The sequence below is a fragment of the Talpa europaea genome, assembly GCF_964194135.1.
Source record: "Talpa europaea genome assembly, chromosome: 11".
Lineage (NCBI taxonomy): Eukaryota > Metazoa > Chordata > Mammalia > Eulipotyphla > Talpidae > Talpa > Talpa europaea.
In genome coordinates this window covers 65200788-65224309 of record NC_140078.1, presented here as the reverse complement: position 1 = coordinate 65224309, position 23522 = coordinate 65200788, and the positions used below count along the sequence as shown (strand labels likewise).

The 23522-nt window shown below is 40.1% G+C and overlaps 1 protein-coding gene across 2 annotated transcripts in view; it reads right to left on the bottom strand.

The window, feature by feature from the left end:
• Window positions 1–23522, bottom strand: part of ARHGEF3 (Rho guanine nucleotide exchange factor 3) — a gene marked incomplete at both ends in the record, with an annotated part of 233359 nt that overhangs the window by 119002 nt on the left and 90835 nt on the right. For both annotated transcript variants that reach the window (XM_084247482.1, XM_084247479.1), the window contains one exon: window positions 9572–9634. In XM_084247482.1, coding sequence (XP_084103608.1) covers window positions 9572–9634 — 63 coding nt within the window. The remainder of the gene's footprint in view (window positions 1–9571; window positions 9635–23522) is intronic.

The window sequence follows — 23522 nt, the reverse complement described above, 5'->3', positions numbered from 1 at the left end:
TTAGAACTTTACAACTTTCTAGTTTTAAGCAACACATATATATCATCTTTATTTCCCTCTTCCTGGAATCACTTATCTTTTATGACAGTTACCAAATTTACATTTGGAAACCATGCATTCAACAAATCTTGATTGAGGGCTGGATACCTATCAGGCACTTTCTTGGACCAAGGAGACAGAAGTGCCCACAATAGACAATATCCCTGTCTATGGCCAAGTCCATGCTCCTGGGTTACTCTACAATATCAACAATAAGTGCTCACTTGTGCCAGGCACTGTGCCACAGCCCTGCTTTCATTTCTTTAATCCTTCAGCAACCCTACAATCATCTGCGTTTTCCAGCCAAGGAAACCATAACACAGAGGAGTTGAACACATTGTCCAAGGTCACACAGCTAGAAAGTGAAGACAGAACTCTTAGCTTCATTTGGATTTAAGGGACAATTGACCCCCCGAGCAACATGGGCACTTACACATGGGTTTTTTCCAGCCATGGGTTCTACATTCATGGATTCAACCAACCGCATGGGTTGGTAGAATCCCCAGGTGCAGAACCTGAGTATATGAAAGGATGACTATAAATTATATGCAGATTTTCAACTGCAAGGTCAGTCCCCAACCCCCACACTGCTCAAGGGTCAACTGTACAATAGAGAACCTGGGGACCAATACTTCCATTCCCAGTTTCCTGGATCATGTTGGGCAGGATACTTGACTTGTTTCAGTTTCAATTTCCCATGTACAAAATGAAATGCACCCAACTAAATAATCTCTGAGGTCCTTCCAGGTCTAAACATTCTAGAGATCTCTGGACCCCACTGTCCCAGGGCCTAATACCGAAACTGTAAGGACAACACAGAGCTGAAGCTTTTGCACAAAGTAAAATGAAGCACTTTACTGACTAAAGCTTTGGATTTATCAACTAGAAGAAAATAAGTAAATTTTAAGGCTACTCTAAGGCAGAAAATTGCTAGCAGCAGAATCTGTAGCAAAAATTCTTTCTTTCAAAGCCAACCATCTAGAATTATCCCCTTACCAAAGGAGAAAACCAGCCCTGGGCACAGCTGAGACGTGTCATCTATGTGCTTCATTAACTTGTAACAAAATCAAAAGCAGGACCCACTTGTCTGCAGATGACTGATTCTTAAGTTTTCCTTCCTTCAGTGCCAGTCACAGAATATAGCTCAATAAATACCAGTTGATCGAATTAGTGAATGCCTCAATGAATTTCTAAAGAATGAACAAATGGACTCATTAATTCTACAGTAGTGAATATTTCCTTGTAAGGAATTTATATATAGACCTGGCCAGCAAAAGCATCACTTTCTTCTGCCATACAAAGGTGAAGAAAACCCTTTAGATGTATTGATTTTAATGTTCAGCAGAAGATTCCAATTTTAGAAAATTATAGTTTGAGGTGTGTGGGGAGTAAAAGAAATCTCATTTATAGCACTGTAAGAGGGGGAAAAAATGAGTCTGCTCAGGAAACAAATACAATAAACACCTGGGGTTCCCTGCAGGATTTCTAAGGAGTTAATCCAAAGCTGGCATTTTCGGTTGCTGAAGATAAACCCGTGATTCAGCTCAAGGGCTTCACTGTTGGTAGCAGCCATGACTGTTGCTTACAGAGAAATCACCTGCACATTCTGGATCGACTCTCTTCATCCTACACAGTAGGATGGAAGGAGCTATACAAGCCATGAAAATTCTCCTGGACCTATTATTGTTTTGACATTTTTCAGAAGTTACCCAAAAATTTAAGTATCAATCAAGTAATGTCAGATGTCTGTGTACACTAAATGTCAAGGAAAAAACCAACCTACTACTGTTTAAGAGAAAATGAGTATCAGACACAACTAAGAAAAGCAAGGGAAAAAAAAAAAGAAAAACAGCTTCTATTATTAAAACCAGGAATATATAACCAGATCAAAGATGGGGCTTGATGAAATTACTTAAGTCATTTGAGGGAAAACTCAATTAGTTGGGAACGGAAGCCTAGATGGAACTTCCTAACCAAGATCATTTATATAATTTTCAGGTGGACAGAGCCAGGCTACATTTCAGAAAAGAGCCATGAGTGAAAGTGTTTGTAAACAATGATTTTCTAGTGACTTTTATATTGCAAATAATTCCAGTTAAAATAGAGTTAATGATGAAATACATGTGGCTGTTAGCTCAATCCTATTTGATTTTGTAAATGATATGCAGTAATCATACCTAAGCAACTAATTTTTCCCTTTTAAATAGTCACTTTATATTTTATGCTAAAGTATTTAGCAGTAAATTACAGGCATCATGACATACTACCCCTAAATATTTCTGTATTCATCGGAAAAAAATAACATTTGTCTACCCTAAAATTATTTTTGAACAGCAAGAACAGCAGAGAAGATCTTTAACTAAAATACTAGGGTGATTCAAGTTGTCTATTTCAAAAAACCAAATTGGTCTCAAAGAAAAATCTTAATAGTGAGTGTCAAGAACTGATTTCACGGTCATGGCAAAATCCTCCTAAGAAGAGATTTTCATCATTCTCCCCATGCCTGATTTTGTATGTTTTACATTTTCTCCTTTTAAACACAAATGATCGCACACACCAGTAGCTGCAAATTAAATTTATATTTGTTTATTTTTATGTCAGTCTCTAGAATTGCAAGAGAAATACAGTACTACAGTTTATCTAGTTGAGGGATTATATCAACTAGAATCCTAAGGCTCCCAGGCACTCCATGGATAAAATTCAAGACATCCATAGGCTTGGGTAGAAAAAAAAATGCATCTTCAGTTTCACTAACAACTGAAATTTAGCATTTTCTTCCAGCATGAATGGAGACCACATGTCACAGAAGCACTGCAGACCTGTCACTTTGTCACCATAGAATTTGCTGTATTTTCAAATCATGGCGTGGTTGGTACAGGTATTTCAAAATATCATTTATCACATCGTCTCATGGAAGGTACAGTAATGGTCAGACTTGTTGCCAGATGAGTCTTGTTACTGCATTCACTAAGAACCACATATGTAACACTCGCCACAAATTTGTTATTTAAATAATTTCATAACTGTATTTCAAATCATCTGGGTTTTGTTGCAATTGTATGCATTTTATTTTAAGCACATATAAATGGTCTTCTGGGGGAAGGAAGTGTTCGTAAGTTTCAGAAGATGCCAAAGGTTAAGAACTTTTGGAACTGAATCTCCCTGCCCCTGTAATTCCATCCTCTCAACATAATTAGTATCCACAATGCAATGAATATTCAATGTACCCTTATTTCTTTACATGGACAAATGCACATGTAAACAGGTAGAAGCCTAATTATTATATAATGTGTTCTGTAACTGAGTTTTACACTTATATTTTCATGTCTCTATATAATTCAGGCATTCATGCTGTTTCTAGAGTTTGGTTATTACTTTAAAATGCTGCAGTAAAGCTCCTTGCATGTATGTTTCTTCATATATATGTATTATTTTCACAATCAATTCTATTTATGGAACACTTGCGCCAAAAACAAATATCCTCAAATTTAACCATAAAGTCAATTTTGTGTTATGAAATCAACAGTAACAATAACTAGTATTTTTTTGGTGCTAACTATGGGGTCAGGTCCTAAGTGTTTTATATGTATTAACTCATTTTAATTACTCCCACTTTAAGGCAGGGAACTCTTAATATTTCAGTTTAAAAGGTGAGGGAACAGAGGTACAAAGAAGTGTTCAGTCTCTGAACTACCACAGTTTGTAATTCTGATGGTAAATTCAAACAAATAGGTATTCTTAGGTAGAAGACCCCTCCCTTAACATGGGCTCTATCAATGTCCCTTTGAAGGGGAATAGCAAACAATGCTAGGCTTTGTGATAGCATTAACTTCTCAGAGTGCATCCTGAAGCTCTTTTGAATGTCTTTGTCACTGGGTTTTTCAAGAGGGGGTCAAACAGAAAAGACCACAATGATTGTTACAATCCTACACCTAGTCAGTTGGCCCAAGGCAAGATGGAAAGAGTCTATGACAACAAAGAGCCAATTTTCCATCAGAGATGCAGTGCAGGAACAACCTTGGACTTGGCATAGGGCCTGCACTGCCTTTGCTCACATGGTTTCATGAGCAGCAAGTACGAATCATTCATCCAAATTGGGAAAAATACTAACAGGTTAAATATAAGTATGTGCTAATAAAGAACCAATCTCAGGGGCAGGCCTGGTCTCCTTGGTGATAAGAGCTTTATTAAAATCTCCCATATAATTCATCAAGGCCTCACATTGACCAGGCAAGGCTAATCTCTCCAGTTAGCAAGTTCCAGAACAGACCAAGAGAAACAAAACCACAGTACTGGTATCTTTTTTCATTATCTGGACTCTGCTGAGCAGAGATAAAATAATCCTACTGCTATTCTGTGTCTGGTTTAACATATCCTAGCAATGAAACGTCATTTAGCTTAATGGAGCTCTCCCAGCTTCAATATCAATTCTTGTGCTTTGAGTATCTCTGTAACAGGGGTACGTAATCAGGAAATGTAGGCAGTAGAAATTTGGGGATGCATGCCAATGAGCCCCGCTGAGTGTCCTACACATCTAGCACCAGAAGCCATGGAGCCAAATGCTTGCTTCTCCTTTCTTTCCTGTCTGGAGGAAGTGTGGAATCCAACCCTCGTGGCCTTGAATGTACAATGAGCTGGGATTTTGAGTAAATTGCTTATATCTCTGAGCTTTAGTTTCTTCATCTGCAAAAAGAGGATATAAGACCCCCATGGTTATAGGCCAGTGTGAGGGTTAAATAGACCCCATCCCACACGGTCTAGCCACATGTTCCCATAGAAAAGCCCCACCAGCATGGAAAGGATAGCCTGCCCCCAGCTCCACCACCTGCAGCTCCATCTCACCATTTAAGACGGGGGGCTGGCCCTGCCAGAGGCGGTGACAGGGCCTTCTCCTAAGGAAGACAAGTGAGCAAATGCCCCATACCAAGTCACAGACTTAAAAGAGACCAGAGACCTAAAGAGAGCGGGCCAGAGAAATCTGACAATCCCCTACTCTGTGAGTTTCCATATGAGTCACTCAATTGCTCTGAACTACTTTCCCACCTCTCACTACCATAAGTATAAACCTGCTCACGGGTTTAAAAATATTCGTACCCTTCTAGTCAGGAATTTCATATTTTATTCTACCGATAAAAGAGATTACACAAAGATATTCTTGGATGTTCGTCAGTGTTATTTATAATAGTGAAGTGTTGGAACTTATCTAAATGTCTAATAAAGGATTGATTAAATAAATTTGGTGCCTCCATTTGACAAAGTACTTCAGTTATTAAAAGTAATGTTCTTGAATATTTCAGGATATGATGACATAATCTGAATATAGTAAATGAAAACTGAGGAGTAACTTAACATGTGGTATGATCCCAACTTTTAAAGACTGTGTGCTTATATAAACTTTAAAAGACAGCTGCAAATGTATCATCTCTTTAGGGATACCTGTGCATTACAAGTTTATAGACAGGCAAGGTAGCAATGACATTAAACTCAGCAGAGCAAGGGGTTTGCAAGGGCATTTGGCTTTGCTGTTAAGGGTATATTTTTCAGATACATTCACAGCTACCTGTAGTTTTATATTATCCTTTATACCACTTTGTATGTCTTCAGTGTTTCATGATGAGACATTTTTTAAGTGAAAATATATACATAGCAGGAAGGAAATACACTAAAATATAACCACTACTTTCAAGTGGAATTATTAATAAATTCTATTCATATTTTCCAGATTTTCTACACAAAACATGCATTCCTTTTCATCTTTTTTATATAGTTATTTTCATTGGAAATGATTTTTATGCCCACCCATACTCATTTGTTTTTGAGAAGGGATATTTGGTACTAAGCAGTGCCTTACAGAGGGGGGCCCACCTGGCCCTTCTGCCAATGATTTTTCTCGAGGCACAATGTACTCTGGCTGTTTGCAAGGGTATCCTTCATCTATTAGAATTTAAACTAGAAAAGTGATGTGGGGGAAGTGATGTCCCTGAAACCATCCCACTTGTATCCTCTGACGTGAGAAGAGATTTGTAGGCGGCTGCTGGGAGCATTCTCCATGCTGCAAATTGTTCTCCAAAGTATAGGTTGCTTTTTTTTTCTCCTGGAAGAGTTTGTATTCTATCCTGCCAGGAAGCTGGGAGCTCAGCCAGAAGATTGGGTGAAGTGGTGGGAAACAATAGAGACCAATTTTATCTTCAACTAGTATGGACTCTCCAGTCATAATTCATTTTGCACCAAGTGCTGGGGGTTGGTGGGAGGGAGAATAATTCTTTGGAGAGATGTCACAGTGCCTTAAAACCCTTCCAGTTTCCTTTCTAAGAAGAACTCTTAAAATGGGGTCTTGACGGGGCCTCCATGGGGCTCATGAAATCATACATCAATTTAGTAAAATTTTCTGGAGTCCAGTCTTATCACCAGATTCCCGACAGCTCAAGACTCCCCAAACAATTGAGGATCCCTGTTCTTTGAGAATAAGCTCTTTTCTTAGCTTACCCACTCCTATTTGATCTCTAAGCTGGGCCAAGTTCAATAAGAGGTTGGAGAGGAGTTTAGTAGGAAAACTGCTTCCCAGGCACCTATGAGATTCATCATTCAAAGCTCTAAAATCCAGCAAGCTATGAGTGGGAATGGTTGCTATTATCATCACTCAGATACCCTAAAAGTCTCTACCTGTACTTTTTCATCAGAAGGGAAACACTGTTAACATTTCCCAGCTGTACATTACAGATATATTTCTTTCAAGGGGGTACATGTGTTGATCCCACATATACATTGGGAGGGCTTACTGTTCTGTTTTGTTTTTTTTTAACCCATGAGTAAGTACTTACGAAGAGTCCACTGCGTATGCAACATTGAATGGGGACCAAACAGAAACTTTACATGATCCCCTAAAGACTCCTACCCACCCCCCACCCCCCCATCTAGCAACTTCTTGTCCAAAGCACACATCTGGTGAATGTCTTTCTACTTATTAAATGGAATCAAAATTTAGAGTTACTAATATTACTTTCCCAAACCCTCGCATCTTCTGCGGTATGAGTCATTCATTGGAAGCCACATTTTTTCATATACTTTCCACTACACATAAAAACATGTTCAAAACAAGTCTTCAGAATTGCTAATTACTAGTTAAGGGAACTTTGACTCTACTGGATACCAGCAATTAATAGCACGATTGGGTAGCCTACAAAGGCCATTTATTTATTAGAACAGTTAATTTATTGGATTCAGATATTTATTTAGACATTACTACCTTTATAGCAAAACATCTCTACTTAATTCAACTTATCTTTACTGCTGTGGCCTCATCTGGATGTATCAACCCCCCTGTTACATCTATATGACTCTGATTGTCCTTAAACCTGAAAGACACCAGTTTTCATATGTCATCTTTGCCGAAATTCAAGAAAAATGCCAGACAATCAGAAAGGATTTGGGCCATGGCTGAATTTCTCAGCATAAAGGTAGATTTGTTTTCTATAAAACTCTATTTACTGTGAAAAACATGATAGATGAGACTGTTTAAAGGTGGGGAGGGAGGAAGAAAGATTGAGAGAGGCGAGAAAGAGAGAGAAAGAAGTCTTATGCAACTACATGAGGAGAAAATACATCAAATCATTCATTATATGAGACTTAAGTGACCTTGATGAGAAGGCAAGGTCATTAATGCCAATCAGTAGAACTCATGAATAAGAGAGTTTAGTGCTTCTTTGATACAAAGTTTCTAGAGATTTTTTCCTGAAAAACATAGTTGAGAAAAAATGTACAATGAAGCATGATCTTAGAAATGACTTGGATTAAAGTCTTTCCTAAGACATTACACCTCCCTGGGTTTCTACTTCCTTATTTTCAAAGTGAGAAGAATGGAATATGTGGTAGCCAAGGGCTCTTTACATTCTGAAATTCAATGACCCTAATAATTTGTACAAAATTGAAAACGTTTACACACAAAAAAACTTGTCACTGATAAGGGAAGTTCTATAGATGCCACTTACTAATAATAAAACATTCAGTAAATAAAGTAAGTCCCAAAAGCAAAACCCAGAAGAACATCATCTTTTTTGTCACGTTACCATGGTAACTTAGTAAACTTACCCAACTCCATCAATCTGATGGCCTAAAGACTGGAACAAACACCATATGGTGAAATAAAGATGTGCAAGTACATTAATTAGGTGCCAGCTCAGGCTCACTCTACCATGGCTGTCTGCATCACAGGAAACTGTGATAATTAAAAATAACTAAATAAAAGAGCATTGTTTATATTGGCAAATAAATGCCATCAGATGAGAACCCAATAGTCTCTGTTCAATGGAGTTTCAAATTTTCATAATGGCTTCAGAAGACCTAATCTCACACCTTAAAAAAAAAAACAAAAGAGGAAATAGGTGCCAGAGAGAAATAATTTGTTTAAGGTCATATGGTTAGTTGCAGGCAGAGCCAGGGCCATGTCCCTCTTCCAAATTCTTGACATAGAAGCCTCGTTATCTCATCACAATGGTTTTTTTAGTTTTTACAGAGGAAAGAGAACTGGGAGTGACGTTCAATGAATGATTAAACTCCAAGGAAGTGTGAAAGATGAGTAGACATGGGGAGCCCAGGAAGCCATGAAGTCAAGTGCCCAGATAATGGGGCCCAGGTAGGCTTCCAAATTGTGTCAGTGGGGAGACAAGAAGGCAAAGCAAAGAAAACTGCTGAAATTAAATTTCCAAGGGACATGAGTCTGATAAGTCCAAGACAGCTTTTCCCCTCTATCATCATCCACACTCAGCTGCCCTGTCACTTACACATCCTTTGCAAACTTCTGCTTTTACAGAAAAACACAATATCTAGGCAGCAATTCCTGCCCACTTGTGTCTGTGCAAGTGTCTTATACTCTTCTGGCCCCTTTTCTAATAAACTTGGTCTTTAAATAAAAACAAAACAAAACACCACTCTATTTAGTGGTTGTCTGGTATGTGCCAGGCAATGTCCTTGGTGTTTTCATTTCTGTTGTTTTATTTGACCCTCACAAAAACTGTTAGGGTAAGTCTTTCCATCCCTATTTTCCAAATGAGAAAACATAGATGAAGAAAGGGGTCACACAAATGGTCAGTGTAGAATTTTGATTCAAAATATGTGCCCCATCCAAGGCCACTCACTTGGTCATGCTGCTGGAGGTCTCTGGTCTTTGGGCCACCCAGCTGCCCGCACTGGACCAATTTGTTAACTTCCCCCAAAGGGGGACAAACATCTGGTCCACTGCCTCAAACCAGCTCTAAAACAGAGCAGCATTTACCTAGATTCCACCCAGATGCACTGAGTTCATAATTCATTTTATGAGAGAAAAGATATGGGCAATAAACAATGTGGCTTGGAAGTTTAAGTTGGCCACACAGTTTCCTACAATTAAATGAAATGTCTTTTAAAATGAGTTTGCCCCCCAGGTTACAACCTCTATAGTTGGATGATGGATGCCCGCTTAAAGCACACGATATATTAACAAATCCAGATATAAAAGCTGTCCTTGTGGCAGGAAAGTAGGAAGAACTGTACTCACACTTATGTCGAGACTACAGAGGCTGACAGCATCCTCATCTTGGGTGCTCTGCTTCCGTTTTCGCTGCAAAAAAAAAAAGAGAGAGAGAAAACAAAGTTCAAATGTAAATAGGGATAATGGCTTTGATTAAGGGGGGGAAAGCAATTGAATAGCACAAGCCATGCTTATCATTTTTACCTTGTTACCCAAAACCATAAACCAAGTTATGTAAATGAACAGTTCTCAGAAAGCCTAAGAAATTCTGGGAAACTATTAAGCTCTAAGATAATTGGAGACATTATATAGTTCTTATTCATTCTTCTACAGTGTATTTCTTTTTGCATTTCTTTTTTTTTTTTTTTTTCCCTAAATGTCTCCATACATCAGGACTTAGAAATTTAGATACTAAGTTCCGGTTCTAACTTGAAAGAAGACACTAGACTGGAAAGAAAACCCAATTTGCTTAAAGATATTCCATTTTTAGAGCTTCTTTTTACTTACTTGGGTAATTTATTATTGTTCTGAACCTCATCCAGGGTCCTGGTGATCACACAAACCCATAATGTAATCATAAAGACATAATGCTGGAAAGAACCTTAGACATCCCCAGCGTTCCTCTGTTATAGCCATAAGCACTGAGGTTCAGAAAAGGCTTTACTTGAACTGAAATTATATTTAAAGTGAACTTATGACAAAGGAAGTGTGCCAGGTTAAATGCAAAAAAAAAAAAAAACATTTCTTCCTCTTTATAAAAAGAAGAAATTTCATCTGCAAACCACAAAGATATATCCACTTCTCTTCTTATCCCCAGCTCAAGCAACCAGGCAAGTATTTTTTGAGTCCCTAACTTATGACTGGTGATGTCTCCTGGCCCATTGGCAAAAAGCCACCAAAGGGACAGGATCATCAGCATGAGGTAACAGTGGAGTCTAGAGATACTTGGAGTCTTCGATCCTTAAAGAAGTCCAACCTCTTCCTCTTCTCTTATCAGACCGTAAGTGTGAACATGGGCAGATAGTAGAAAGCAATAAAAGCTGTCCTTGTTGGGCTTGTTACAATTGTTCTAGTATTTATTCAATTCAACAAAGATTTGTTGAGCATCTACTATATGCCAGGCCCTGTGTTTGCTCCCAGAACTACAAAAAGGTCAGTAACTCCCATGGTTAAGGAACTCACATTCATGTAGACAAGACAGATGCTGATATGACTAAAATAATACAGTAAGATCCAAACATCCTAGGGAAAGTCACTTCATTTCTATGTGTCGCCCTTTCTCAATTCTAACATGAGGATGATATTAACTCCAATTCTTGAAGGGGAAGAACAAACTTGGTAATGCAGCTTAGTGCCTAGCACGGTGCCTGATGCACAGTAGGTACTTAAAATGTGGGGCAGAATCCATTGGAAGTGAAGGAGTAATTAATTTGGTCTTGTGGGGATTGGGGAGGAGGAATTTAAACAAGCCTGAAGGATGAATTAGAGTTTTCCAAACAAAGATGAGGAGGGGGTTGGGCCTCTTTTCCCCACTACTATTCAAAGTAGTGGGATTCTAGATTCCATATGTTATTCCACCTGAGCAGTGGGATGATTTAGAGACCAAAGCCATGAACCATCTCTGGGGATGCTAAATCAGTCATTCCAGGATAATGTGCAGGAATCCACATTAACAAGCCCACCAAGTGATTTTCTAGGGAATCAAATACTCTCTACTCAGGGGCTTTGAGCAATAAGGCAAGGCACACAGCAGGAGCACAATAAATGGCAGCTGTGTCACATATTACTCAACTGTGAACAACACAGATGTGTGCTCTGATCTAGTATTGACAGTTTATGGCATTTTATGGCATTACAGTTCCATTCTTAAGATTCAATGATTTTGTCAACATGACACATCAATAATAATTTGTTACTCTCAGAAGATCATACTGGTAAAGCAGAGGAAATAATAATAATCATAACAACAGTAATACTAGCAATAATAATAACAGTAATGTAAGTTCTTTTCCTTTTAGGTCAGCCTTCTCCAGATCAACACACTACCCAGTGCTTGAATCCAGCCTCCCTAACTCAACAAGCCTCAAGCATCAAACCCAGAAGAAAACATCCTCTCACGGTCCCAATTAAGACACAGCCACCTAATCTGGGATAGGATGATCTCCATAAGAAATTCACACATTTTACAAAATAAAAGCTGTGTGAATTACCAATGTGAATGTCCTTTTTGATTTCCATTACATAGGATGGTAGCTGACCTCTACTAGCAAAGACGGAGTCTGAAGTTTACACGCTGGGCTTGAAGCAAACATTTCACATAGCGCTTGTTCATTCACTGTGTGTTCACTGAGCCTTGTGGATGCACGAAGTCCTGCTCTGGATCCCAAGACTCAACAGTGAATTGGATAAGCATGCTCCCTGCTCATTAATTGGCAGAAAACAAAATAATTACAGATTGTGATCTCTGCCATGAATGAGTCAGGTAAGATGTGATTGAGACAGTGACTGTCAAGGAAGACCCGTTTTAGAAAGAGAATTTAATTTTGGTGGACCATGAAGGCTACATTCCCAGAACTTGGTGCAGTACCTGATGCATGGGTGACTCTCCTTGGAATGATATTTATTATTTTTGTGGATGCCCTTGGTCCTGCTCCCTTTAAGGAGTTTCTCCTCTTCACCAATTACCCAACTAACTCCAGGAGGGGCACAGGTAGAGTGGAGGGGACCAAACGGATACCACTTCCACCAGCCCAGCCAGCCTAATCAGCCCGGTCACCCCAGGTGATGAAGGGCATGCAGGTGAAAGAACCCCCAGCATGTGTTATACATCCCACCCAGGAATGACAAAATGTCACCCAAGAACTAAAATATTGGGGAGACAAGCTCAGGCCAGTGATCTAAAGAACATTTCATGGAAGAAATCACCGGGAAATTTAAACCCTGGAGACAAGGACCAGTGAGCATCCCAGAAAGCAGAGGGTTAGGCAGGCGCTACATCATTTTAAACTTCACCAAAGTGAATAATGACAATAATCAGACTGATAATAATGGCAACTTCAGCCTACTACACACTCACTAGATGTCAACTACAGAGCTACATTCTCACACACCTGATCTCATGTGATGGTGATCATGATGCCCCCGAGGTAACAGGGACCAGGATTTATCTCCATTTTAGGAGGAGGAGATGGAAGCTCACAGAGGAGCTGGGACCTAACCCAAAATTCTAAAAATGAGCAAGTGGCAGAGCCTGGATTGAAACCAGGGTCTCTCTGGTTCATACTCTCTGCTTCCCTCTCATTCTCTCCTGTTCCAGAATGAGAAGGCACACCATGCCTGCAAAGCAGGTCTTCAGAAGTATTGAGCATGAAGAATTCAGGAGCAAAGCACCTTTATAATTTTTATTCTACTAGAGAATTGCTCTTGAAGACAGTACACCTGTCTATACTGGAGACATCCTGGGGGCCTTTCTGGTTTTAAAAGTCATCGCTGCCTGCTATCAGGTAGGTCAGGAACTGAGCCAAGTCACTGCCATTTTACTTCCTCTGCATGTCAGAAACCATGAACAGGTTGCCTGAGGGAGATCAACTGGAGGGATACTGGCTGTGCACTGTCTGCCTTTGCACACTTGATCTCACAGATTCTCAGTCAACTTGAGGAGCCCTGGACCCACCCTGTTAGTCTTGTCAAATTTACTGAAGTGAATGTACAGTCCATGTCCCCTTCATAAAGCACCTCGGTGAGCCCAGTAACTGTTCTGTAGTCTGAACTGCCTGATTTGAGCACATAACTTTAAACCCCAATGCCCTATGTTGAGGGCAATAAATAATTTCTGAATGAGTTCCTAAAAAAAAAAAAAGAATGCATAAAGGAGGCCATTGTTATTGAGGTGACACCCTTCCCTTCCGCTAACCACCTGGCTGCCAAAATTAAGTCCAAACCTCAACAGCAAAGATCACTGAAGGCTGAAATTCATCAACCTCAAATTTCCTTGGAGACTCAAAACCTGCAAGTTCAAGCTACAATTCTTGCTTTTCAATTAAAAGTATCAGCAGGGACATTTATTCCTCAAAATACATAGAAATGGAGAGCAGTCATGACAGCTGAGGCACTGGCCCAAGGGGCATGGCAGTGACCTCCACTCCTACAAGAAGGAATGGAAGCTTCATTCAATGGTGAGCACACCCCTACCCAAGGCATGTCCCAGTGCACTGCCCTGAACAGCAGCATCTCTGGGCTTTAGGAGCAAGGAATTCAAGATTATAATATTTCAACTGAAAGGAAATAGCCAGCTGAATCCATCCATAACTGAGTTTAACGGACACCTAACCCTTGGTCAGAACCTGCAGGTGCCTGTCCAGGGCTGGGTGGAAAGGCAGTTACAGAGGAGCATTTGTGGGCACACAGGGCTTGGGTATACTATGTGATTGCTTAGCCCTGCTGGTCATATATTTGATGGAAATACGAGAACATGCTAGAAAGAAGTGCTTAGGTGCTGGGAAAAAAACCCTTAGGCTTCTTGAATCAAAAAATAACCAGGAGGCCCCTCTGTTAATTTGCAGAAGCCCTTTATATATTAGATTGTGAGTCCTGATGGAGGTCAGGGTAGCTCCCTCCGGACAGATCAGCCTTAAACCTTCACCTTTCTTCTTTCTGACCCATGTTCACAATGCATCATTGTTCCACAAACACTCTATTTTCTCTCCTTTTAGGTTTGGCTACCTTCTGATAGCACAAGGCTAGCATCTAAATCTCATCAGTAAATGGTTTATGAACAACTGCTTTTTCTGTTGTTCTGGGTAAGGATCTTTGCAAAAAGCACTGACAAGTCTAAGCTTGAATATCTTATCCTTACTTCTATTTCTTCTAGACCAGGTCTTGGGATCTTATGAGACTCACCCTTGGCATCAAAGGCAAATCATTAGGTGCCTCTTCCAATACACAAGGGCGGGACATGGATGGCAAGACTGGGTACCTGCTCATGTGCCAAGCAAGCACTGTGCTCACAGTTTAAAGGACTGATCCTTTCAAGCGTCTCCTTACCCCAGTTTAGGTGCTGTGTTCATTTCACAGAGAGGGACACAGAAGTTCAGGAAGACTTTAGTGACTTGTTCAAGGTCACAAAATCAGAAAATGCTGAATGGGGGAATAGGGGATTTTTCTCCAGGCCAGTCTGACTCCCAAATCACTAGTTTTGCTGCCACACGATGCTATTTCTCTTATGTTTACAAATAATGTGTGCTTTATTTAAATTAATATATTGAAATAAAATAAATTTAAATATTTAAAACACTGTGTTTTACAACAATATAAAAAGGCTCTCAGGATATTTATCTACATACCTCAAGGAAATAAGGAGCATTAATGAGCATAGTGCTCTCTGCACTATGCTATTTGGTGTGAACCTGGGAAAGCTACTTCATTCATGCAATAATTGTTTTCAGAGGATCTACAATGGACCAGGAAGATTCTAGATGTATGGTTACATAAATGCTATAAAATGCTTCTATATGCTTTGATTTCTCCAGCACAGGGCTATATCAAGGATTAAAGATGTTTGCAAAAGGGTCAGCTATATGGCAAGAGATAAAAAAAAAATTGTGATTATTATTGTTACTATAGTTTTTACCATAATCACTGACTACTGTTGTTACTGCTGTTTTACTGTTATTTCACATTGACAGGTAGACAGGATGGGTTAGAGATGGCATTGCCCCTGAATGATGGACAGCAAAAAGCACACCTGGAATGCAGACTGACCCTCCTCTAACTTCCCATGTCACACCAGGTTATAAATGATACTCTCTGGATACCTTCAGTCACGTTTGCAGTGTGTTGTTCCCATTTCTCTCACAGAAACAGGGAAAATTCAAGGTCTAAGTTAATTTTATTTGACTGAGATTGAATTGATTAGTGTCAGAACAGCCCTGTTATTTAATCATGGGGCTTTTCTATTTAATAACCAAGAGACCAGAACAGCAAAAATGCTCTGATGGGGGGAGTGCAGCTCCCAATTTCACAGCAAATGGCTCCTGATTAGTCATTTATAATTATTAAATTCAAAGCAGATCTGGAACCTTTTGATTTATCTTTTTGCAGGCAAACAGCTTTACTGGTTTCAGAGGCTTTGATGCTTAGCCTTTCATCTGTACTTTCTTTGGGTAAGAGATTAGCAGAAGGATTTTGTGTTCTTGCACTTGCCCTTAGCTGGAACTTGACTTACTAAAGTCACATTTGAGCAGGGAGAGGAGCCATGGGTTGTTTCTCTCAAGTTTAAAGCTCCGGAGGTGATCAAGGGAGTTGAGAGGGGGATCCTGGCTCCATTTTTAATGCACTCCTGATTTTTTTTCTTTTCCTTGTTTTTAAACATACTCCCTTTTCAGGGCCCAAGAACCCTGGTCCTTTTTTTCCCCCATGACTCTTCAGTATATTCATCAGGTTGAGAACCTGGAAATCATGGTGCTTTCTGCACTATGCAAGTTTGTACTCAGATGCCATTAACTGAGGTTAGAAGATGCTAAGTTGGCTCTAAAGTTGGACCTAACAGGTTCCTCTGCTGGTTATGCCTTGAGCACATCACTTTGCCTCTCTGAACGTCAGTTTCTTCCCCTATTAAATAGGGATACTGGGGCTATTGTAACAGTTAAATATATCAATGTGGTTTGTAAAGGCTCAGCCCAATGTCTACGGGCACACAGTAACTACTCCAGCATTCACTAGTGTTAGTAGTAAGAACAGCAGCATTAACAGTGAGCAATAGCAAACACCAGAGGAGAAAATGCTTAAAATTCATAAAAGTCCACCATTTGTTTGATTTTTGCAAACCAGGAAAGAGTCCAATTATTGATCTAGCCATGGAACACCCAGACCTTTGCTTGTTTGAAAACAAAGATGAGATCATCTTGGTCAAGGAAAGGTCTTCCTCTCCCATGAAAGGAAAAGATGTCTCATCAGACAAGTGGGGTTGGGGGCCAGCTAGCCCACCAGGGCAACCAAAGCCACTGCCATGGCAGAAACACTTTCCTATCTGAGATACCGATGCCAGAGGAGAAGGCAAGAACACAGAAAAAGTGTCTGCCCAGAGCAGAGGGCTAGGAAAAATGTTTTCCAGAAAGATTATTCCAGAAAAAATCCATTCTGGGCACCAATCTAAGGTGGTGGGGGTTGTTTCCTGTTCACAAAGATTCTCAACAGTGGGATGTGATAAGCACAGAATCTAATTAACCAGAATACTTTTCTAATCTAATAATTTCATTTTTTTAAAGATTTTTATTTATTTATTTATTTGCTTATTTATTTATTTATACAAGCACTGGGTACAGTCAGAAGCGCGGGAGGGTGAGAGAATTCACCAGAGCCAGAGCGGGCAGCAGAGCAGGCAGAAGGACCGAAGTACACTGCTGAGGGGAGCAGCAGGCGGCAGGAGAGGTCTGCGCGCCATGCGGGACCCTCGCCCGGTGGCGGGGGAGCAGCCGGGGATCGAACCGGCGCTGCAGAGGCTCCGGGCAGCTTTGCATCCCAGCACTCAACCGCTGCGCCACCAGGGAGGCCCTCTAATCTAATAATTAATCTTACTTTTTATTTTACCAGATCTCAGGAACAGTAAATTAGATTAATCACAATCCTTGGTTTACATCACACTATTATCACTGGTGTCTCCCTGGCCCTCTTTTGTTTACTCATTTTTTTTTTAACAGCATAATGAACTCTGATGAAATCAAAATTCTTTCCACATGGAAAGGTTTGAAACCCTTCCCAACAAAAATATTACCCACAGTCAAAAAGTTATGGTATGTACACACAATGGAATACTACTCAGTGATTAAGAAGACAAACTCATGCCACTTGAGGCAACAGAGCTAGAAGAGATTATGCTAAGTGAAGTGAGCCAGAAGGAGAAAGATAAATACCGGATGGCTTCATTTATGTGTGAAATATAGAGAAGCCAAACAAAGGATCAGACAAAGACAGACTTTAAAACCAACCCTTGAAAGCTGATCATAATCTGAGGCATCCAGGATGGGAGAGGGAGGAGAGCAGGGTGAGAACAAGGGGGAAGAGCACAGTGGAGTACGGTGGAGGAGGATGGATGCTTTGGTGCTGGGAGAGCTAAGGGGAGAAATCCCATACTATCAAAAAAAATTAACAAGGATGTAAAACTTCATTTTTCAAAAAATAAAAATGCATATAAAAATAAATTTAAAAAATTTTAAATATTACCCACATGGTTTAGGGAAAGTCCAAATAATTACTTAATATCTAGTGAATTACTCCATATAACCAATCTACTGAGATGGCCCAGCTGCATAATTCAGATTCAAACATGCTTATTAGTCCACGATGGTATCAGGAATCTGTTTTACAAGGAGAGTTTTCCTTTCTAATTCATGGTAGGCTATGTCTTGACTTTACTGATCTAGAAAGCCCCTAGAGCTGGTAATATCTTATCAGCCACAGTACCCCAGGCATTCTTCAGGTTGGCATGTAACCATGGGGAGAACAAGTCTTCCCTTTGGCTACTGGTATCTGTACTGTCTGGAGCAACCTATAAGACAAAGCCTGCTGGAGAAATGGGCTACCCCTGCTAAAACATCCTGTAAATCCCAACAACTCATCAGGACAATCCCTGAAACAAAAAATGCAAATCAAAATTACAATGAGATACCATCTTACGCCAGTGAGAATGGCAGATATTAAAAAAACTAGCAACAACAAATGTTGGCGAGGATGCGGAGAAAAAGGAACTCTCCTGCACTGCTGGTGGGAGTGCAAACTGGTCCAACCACTATGGAGAGCTGTGTGGAGATTTCTGGACCTACTAAACATAGAGCTTCCATATGTTCCAGCAATTCCACTACTAGGTATTTACCCAAAGGACATAGAAACATTAATTCAAAAGGGCACCCGCACCCCTATGTTTATAGCAGCACTATGTACAATAGCTAAGCTATGGAAACAGCCCAAATGCCCAAAAATAGATGACTGGATCAGGAAGATGTGGTACATATACACCATGGAATATTACTCAGCCATCAAAAAAGATAAACTCATGCAATTTGCAGCAACATGGATGGAGCTGAAAGGGATCATGCTCAGCAAAATAAGCCAGAAAGAAAATGAAAAATACTGGATGGTCTCAATCATAGCAGGAATTTAGAAAACTTAAATAAGGGACCAGGAGAAAGACAAATTATAATAAAGTAAAAATCAAAATCAACAAGTAACTATAAACCAGAGACACACTATGGGGGTGAGGGGAAGGAGGGAGTAGGATCAAAACAAGGGGCGGGGGGTGGGAATTGTATGGGGACTATGACCAAGATGAAAATGCATACATTGTACAATAATGAAAAATGATGTTAAAAATATATAAAATAAAAAAAATGCTCAAAAAAAAAAAAAGAGAAAAGTTTTCCTGCAAACCATTTGGCTTTGTCTATAAAATTAGAACCCACAACTGAGCTGCTAAAATGGCATTTCTTTATGGCATGTTCTGGCTGCTTCAGGTATCCCCCGCCCTGACCCTTCTTCCTTCCCTTTGCTAGACTTATGACAACAGCTGTCTCTTTAGAATCCATCCAGCCCACATGCCCTTGGCAGTCACCTCTGCAGTATATACTTCAGCTTTCTATATGCAGAAATGTTAGGTAGATAGTGCCACCAGGAGCAGCCCTCAACCTGTGTGTGTGTTTGGCAGGAGAGGAGGGTTGATGGGGGAGGCAACTTTTGTGGTCTCAGCTTTGATTATACATTAAATTCCTTGGAAGTTTTTTTTTTTTTTTTTTTAAAAAGGCAGCTCCAAGTACCTGGTTCCCATCATCCAGGAATTCTGAACATTGTTTTAAAGCTTTCCAGGTGATTCTACTGTTTAAGAATAACTGTACTATAGAGACTGTGAGAAGGTTCCGGCAGGACTGAGCTAACCCACAGAGCAAAGCTTTTCACGATCACATCAGTATTGCTTTCCTTTTCTTCCCTGTCTCTCTTCCCCCACTCCCTCACCAATGCTTCTGGGGATCACCTCCCTAATAAATTACTTGTGCGTGTATGGGGTCTGCTTCTGGGGGACTCAGCCTAAGACAAACTGTGCTTCTAAAACTAGAAATGTACCAGGAGGAAAGTGAAGTCACACAATAAACACGGCCCACCAACCTGATTTTGTGGGAAGTCATGCAAGCCATTACTTGTATATTTAAACAAGACTGGAATGTTACTTAATGCGAGTTTTTTTTTTTTTAAAGATTTATTTATTTATTTGTTTGTTTATTTATACAAGCACTGGGTACAGTCAGAAGCGAGGGAGGGTGAGAGAATCCGCCAGAGCCAGAGCAGGGAGCAGAGCAGGCAGAGGGACCAGGGTACACTGCTGAAGGGAGCAGCGGGCGGCAGGAGAGGTCTGTGTGCCATGTGGGACCCTCCTCCGGTGGCTGGGAAGCAGCAGGGGATCGAGCCAGCGCTGCAGAGGCTGCGGGCAGCTTCGCAACCCAGCGCTCAACCGCTGTGCCACGGGGGAGGCCCCCTAATACGAGTTTTTAAAGGTAAGCTTGGGAAGAAACTTAAATCAAATGACCTTTGTATTGATTGTCCATTGTACAAGATACACAAAGGACTGACTCTGCTTCAGAAGTGGGAAGTGTCCAGAAGCCAGAGTCGTACTCCCTACTCTCCTGGCTTCACAGTCCATCCTCAGCAAAAAGGAGTCTCAGTAAGACTCTAATGGGAAGTTTCCATCACTTGGTGACTAATCAGTCACCCAGTACCTTAAATACAAGCCCTCATGTCTAACAAGGGTAGCTTTTATAATGCTACTTTTTTGGAGCTCTACTTACCATATGAGGTTCATTTGTACATGGAGATTAGACCTGCAGGTTTTAAATTAAGATAAGAAACAACAGCCCAAATAGGGATTTAATTTCTTTCTTAAAGTGGAAGGCTGGTTTGAGTCCTTCAGTATCCATGACTGGGTGGGAACACTGGTGAGTTACCAGGAGTCTTGCAGTGTTGAGGAGGAATATCATTTCACCTATGCCTAGATGCCACAGGTAGGAGGATTATTATACAACTGAAGCAAACTTTCTGAAAGACACTGACAATATCTATCAATATTTAAAATAACTGCTAGGAATAACCTTGGGAAAATCCAAGGGTATACTTCCACCAACATCCATGCACAAGGGATGTTTACTGTAGCACTATTTATAATAGCACAACTCTGTTAACAAAATGTCCATCAAAAGTAACTGATTATCAGATGATACCACTTACAGGAGGCATAGAGGGAAACCGAACAAAGGGTCAAAAAAAAAAAAAAAGACAAAACTTGCAGGCAACTATAGATCTGAGATTTAAAGCAGGGGAGGAGAGGAAAAGGGATTAAAACAGGGGTGGGAATAAAACAAGGGACTGTGGTGATGGTTCACAGGTGATGTGGGGGAATATTTATGGGGACTACACCTGAGGAGAGAAATCAAATGCTGGACAAAAATAAACAATGGAAAAAAATTTTAAAAATTAATGAAAGAAAATAGAAATAGCGTAGAGCTACACAATATATTTAAGGACCTCTAACATTCATTGAGTAGTAATAAAAATAACAACATCAGTAATAGTAACCATAATGAATAGCAAGTACAGTATGTTTCCTGCTGTGTCAAATTCTTTAAATTAGAAGAGAGAAAAATATACACATACAGACATGCATATCTACATCCTGGCATATGTATAAATTGGTTTCTGCAAGGAAGCACATGCAATTATTCACTGGGGACAGAGCCTAGGGTAAGAGGAAGGGGATTTACTTTTAACTGGGTACCCCGTGTACTTATTCCTATGTATGTATATATGTTACTTTATTAATGCCATTATAGTTTATCCGAGTACTGGGACAACTAACTGCCCTCATTTGGTGGCTGTTATTTCCTTCATGTCTCTGTGTTAAAGAAAGAAGACAAACTAAAGAAAAAAATTTAACATAGGTACATACAAATATCACTCTCTCTATAAATCTATTTCTGTGTGTATATGGAGGCAAATGGGATGAAATATAAATAATCTGTGAATCCAGGTAAAGGGCATTCAGGAGTATCTTATTCGAGACTTGCAACTTTTCTGTAAGTATGAAATTATACCGAAGTAAGTTGCCAAAAGTAAGACAAAATAAATTCACAAATGTTATTTTGTCCCTCCTCAAGAGAAAGGTTTCAGACAGCTCTCCTCCATTTGTTCCTTTCTGGGGCATCTGATATCCACTCGCTGCCCAGCCCTGGGCACCTGCCCTCTGTGTGCGACTGAAGGCTCAGCGCCTACTGGTCCTGTGCCCCACAGGGCAATCTAGCTACCCAGGCCTTTCAGTGGAATTTGGTCAGGTATTAGCTGGGGCACAATTCATTAGGCCCGAGAATATAATTTAAGAATTATTTACTCAAAAATAACCACAGCTCTCTTCCAAACAAACTGGAAACTCTCAGAGGGGGTTGTTTATCTTCAGTGATGTTCCTGTATCTCAGTAGGCAAGCGGAGAACAACAGTGCAGTAATTAATACCCCTCCCCTCAAAGCAATGTATGGGAAGACACCAACAGAGGCCCTTAATGTGGTTCCTCAGAATGTTGCCTCTGGAAGCAAGTGGAGCAGAGGGAACAGCCATGTGTTGTCCAAAGACAGATTCCTCTCCTCGCCCAGCTAGCGTTCATTAGCACTGAGGAGGTCATAGTTTTCAGAGCAATCTTGACTAATTTGAGAATAACACTCCTGGCAATATTCTGCAAGAGGCCATAGAAACAATAATGTAAAAATCAGTAACCATATGTGATGAACTGCTGGAGAGTTGTCAACTATGATTAGAGGGACATTCTCCTTCTGCAGCTGTCTTTGAAAGTGGAGGAGGGACTCACCACAACCCCAAATTGCAGAGGCAAGGCAAAGGGCCCCCAACACCAGGGACATGCAAATATTCAGAAATCCCTCCTTTGGTGGTACTATCTTGTTCTGGGAAATTTTAAGTGAAAAGACAAAGTTGTGGTGAGCCACATATGGGCTGCAGGGAGGGGAAACTACTTTGTACTGCATTTTCTAATCCTGAATCTTTGCTTCAAAGTCCATTTGAATCACTTTTATCCTGAAGTCTATTTTGTTTTGTTTTTTTTGTTTGTTTTCTTTTTTTTGCTTTTTTGGTGATTTTTTTAAAATAAATTTTATTTTTATATTCTGCATACAATTGCAACCCCCTTATTTTGACCCCAATCCCTCCCCTCCCTGCCCCACACCCCCCATAGCGTGTCTCTGGTTCATAGATTTTTGTTGATTTTGATTTTCACTTTCTTATAGTTATTCATTTTCCTGGTCCCTTATTTAAGTTTTCTAGATTCCTGCTATGAGTGAGACCATCCGGTATTTTTCTTTTTCTTTCTGGCTTATTTCGCTGAGCATGATCCCTTCCAGCGCCATCCATGTTGCTGCAAATTGCATGTGTTTATCTTTTTTGAATGCTGAGTAATATTCCATGGTGTATATGTACCACATCTTCTTGATCCAGTCATCTATTTTTGGGCATTTGGGTTGTTTCCAAAGCTTAGCTATTGTAAACAGTGCTGCTATAAACATAAGGGTGCAGGTGCTCTTTCTAAAACTAAGGTCTGGACTTTGCATAATCAAAGCACTTAATCCATTTCCCAGGAAATCAGTACTTTAAGAAGAGTAGAATTCTTTCATATCCAGAACTATTCTGGGCATTTCTAAGTCTTGACCCAGCACCAAGAGAAACCTCAACAAGTGTTTGTTAACTGACACATGAACAAATGAACTCGCTTGCCTACAAAATGGCAAATATAATGCTATAGAATTTCTTTTTAGGGAGACTAAAACATCAAGATGTGCCATCCATTAAATTTCATTTTTTACTCTGCAATATTCCTGAAATTTGGAAATAGAAACTCAGGACCAACAGCAGACCCAAACAAATGGATTTTACTACATAGGTT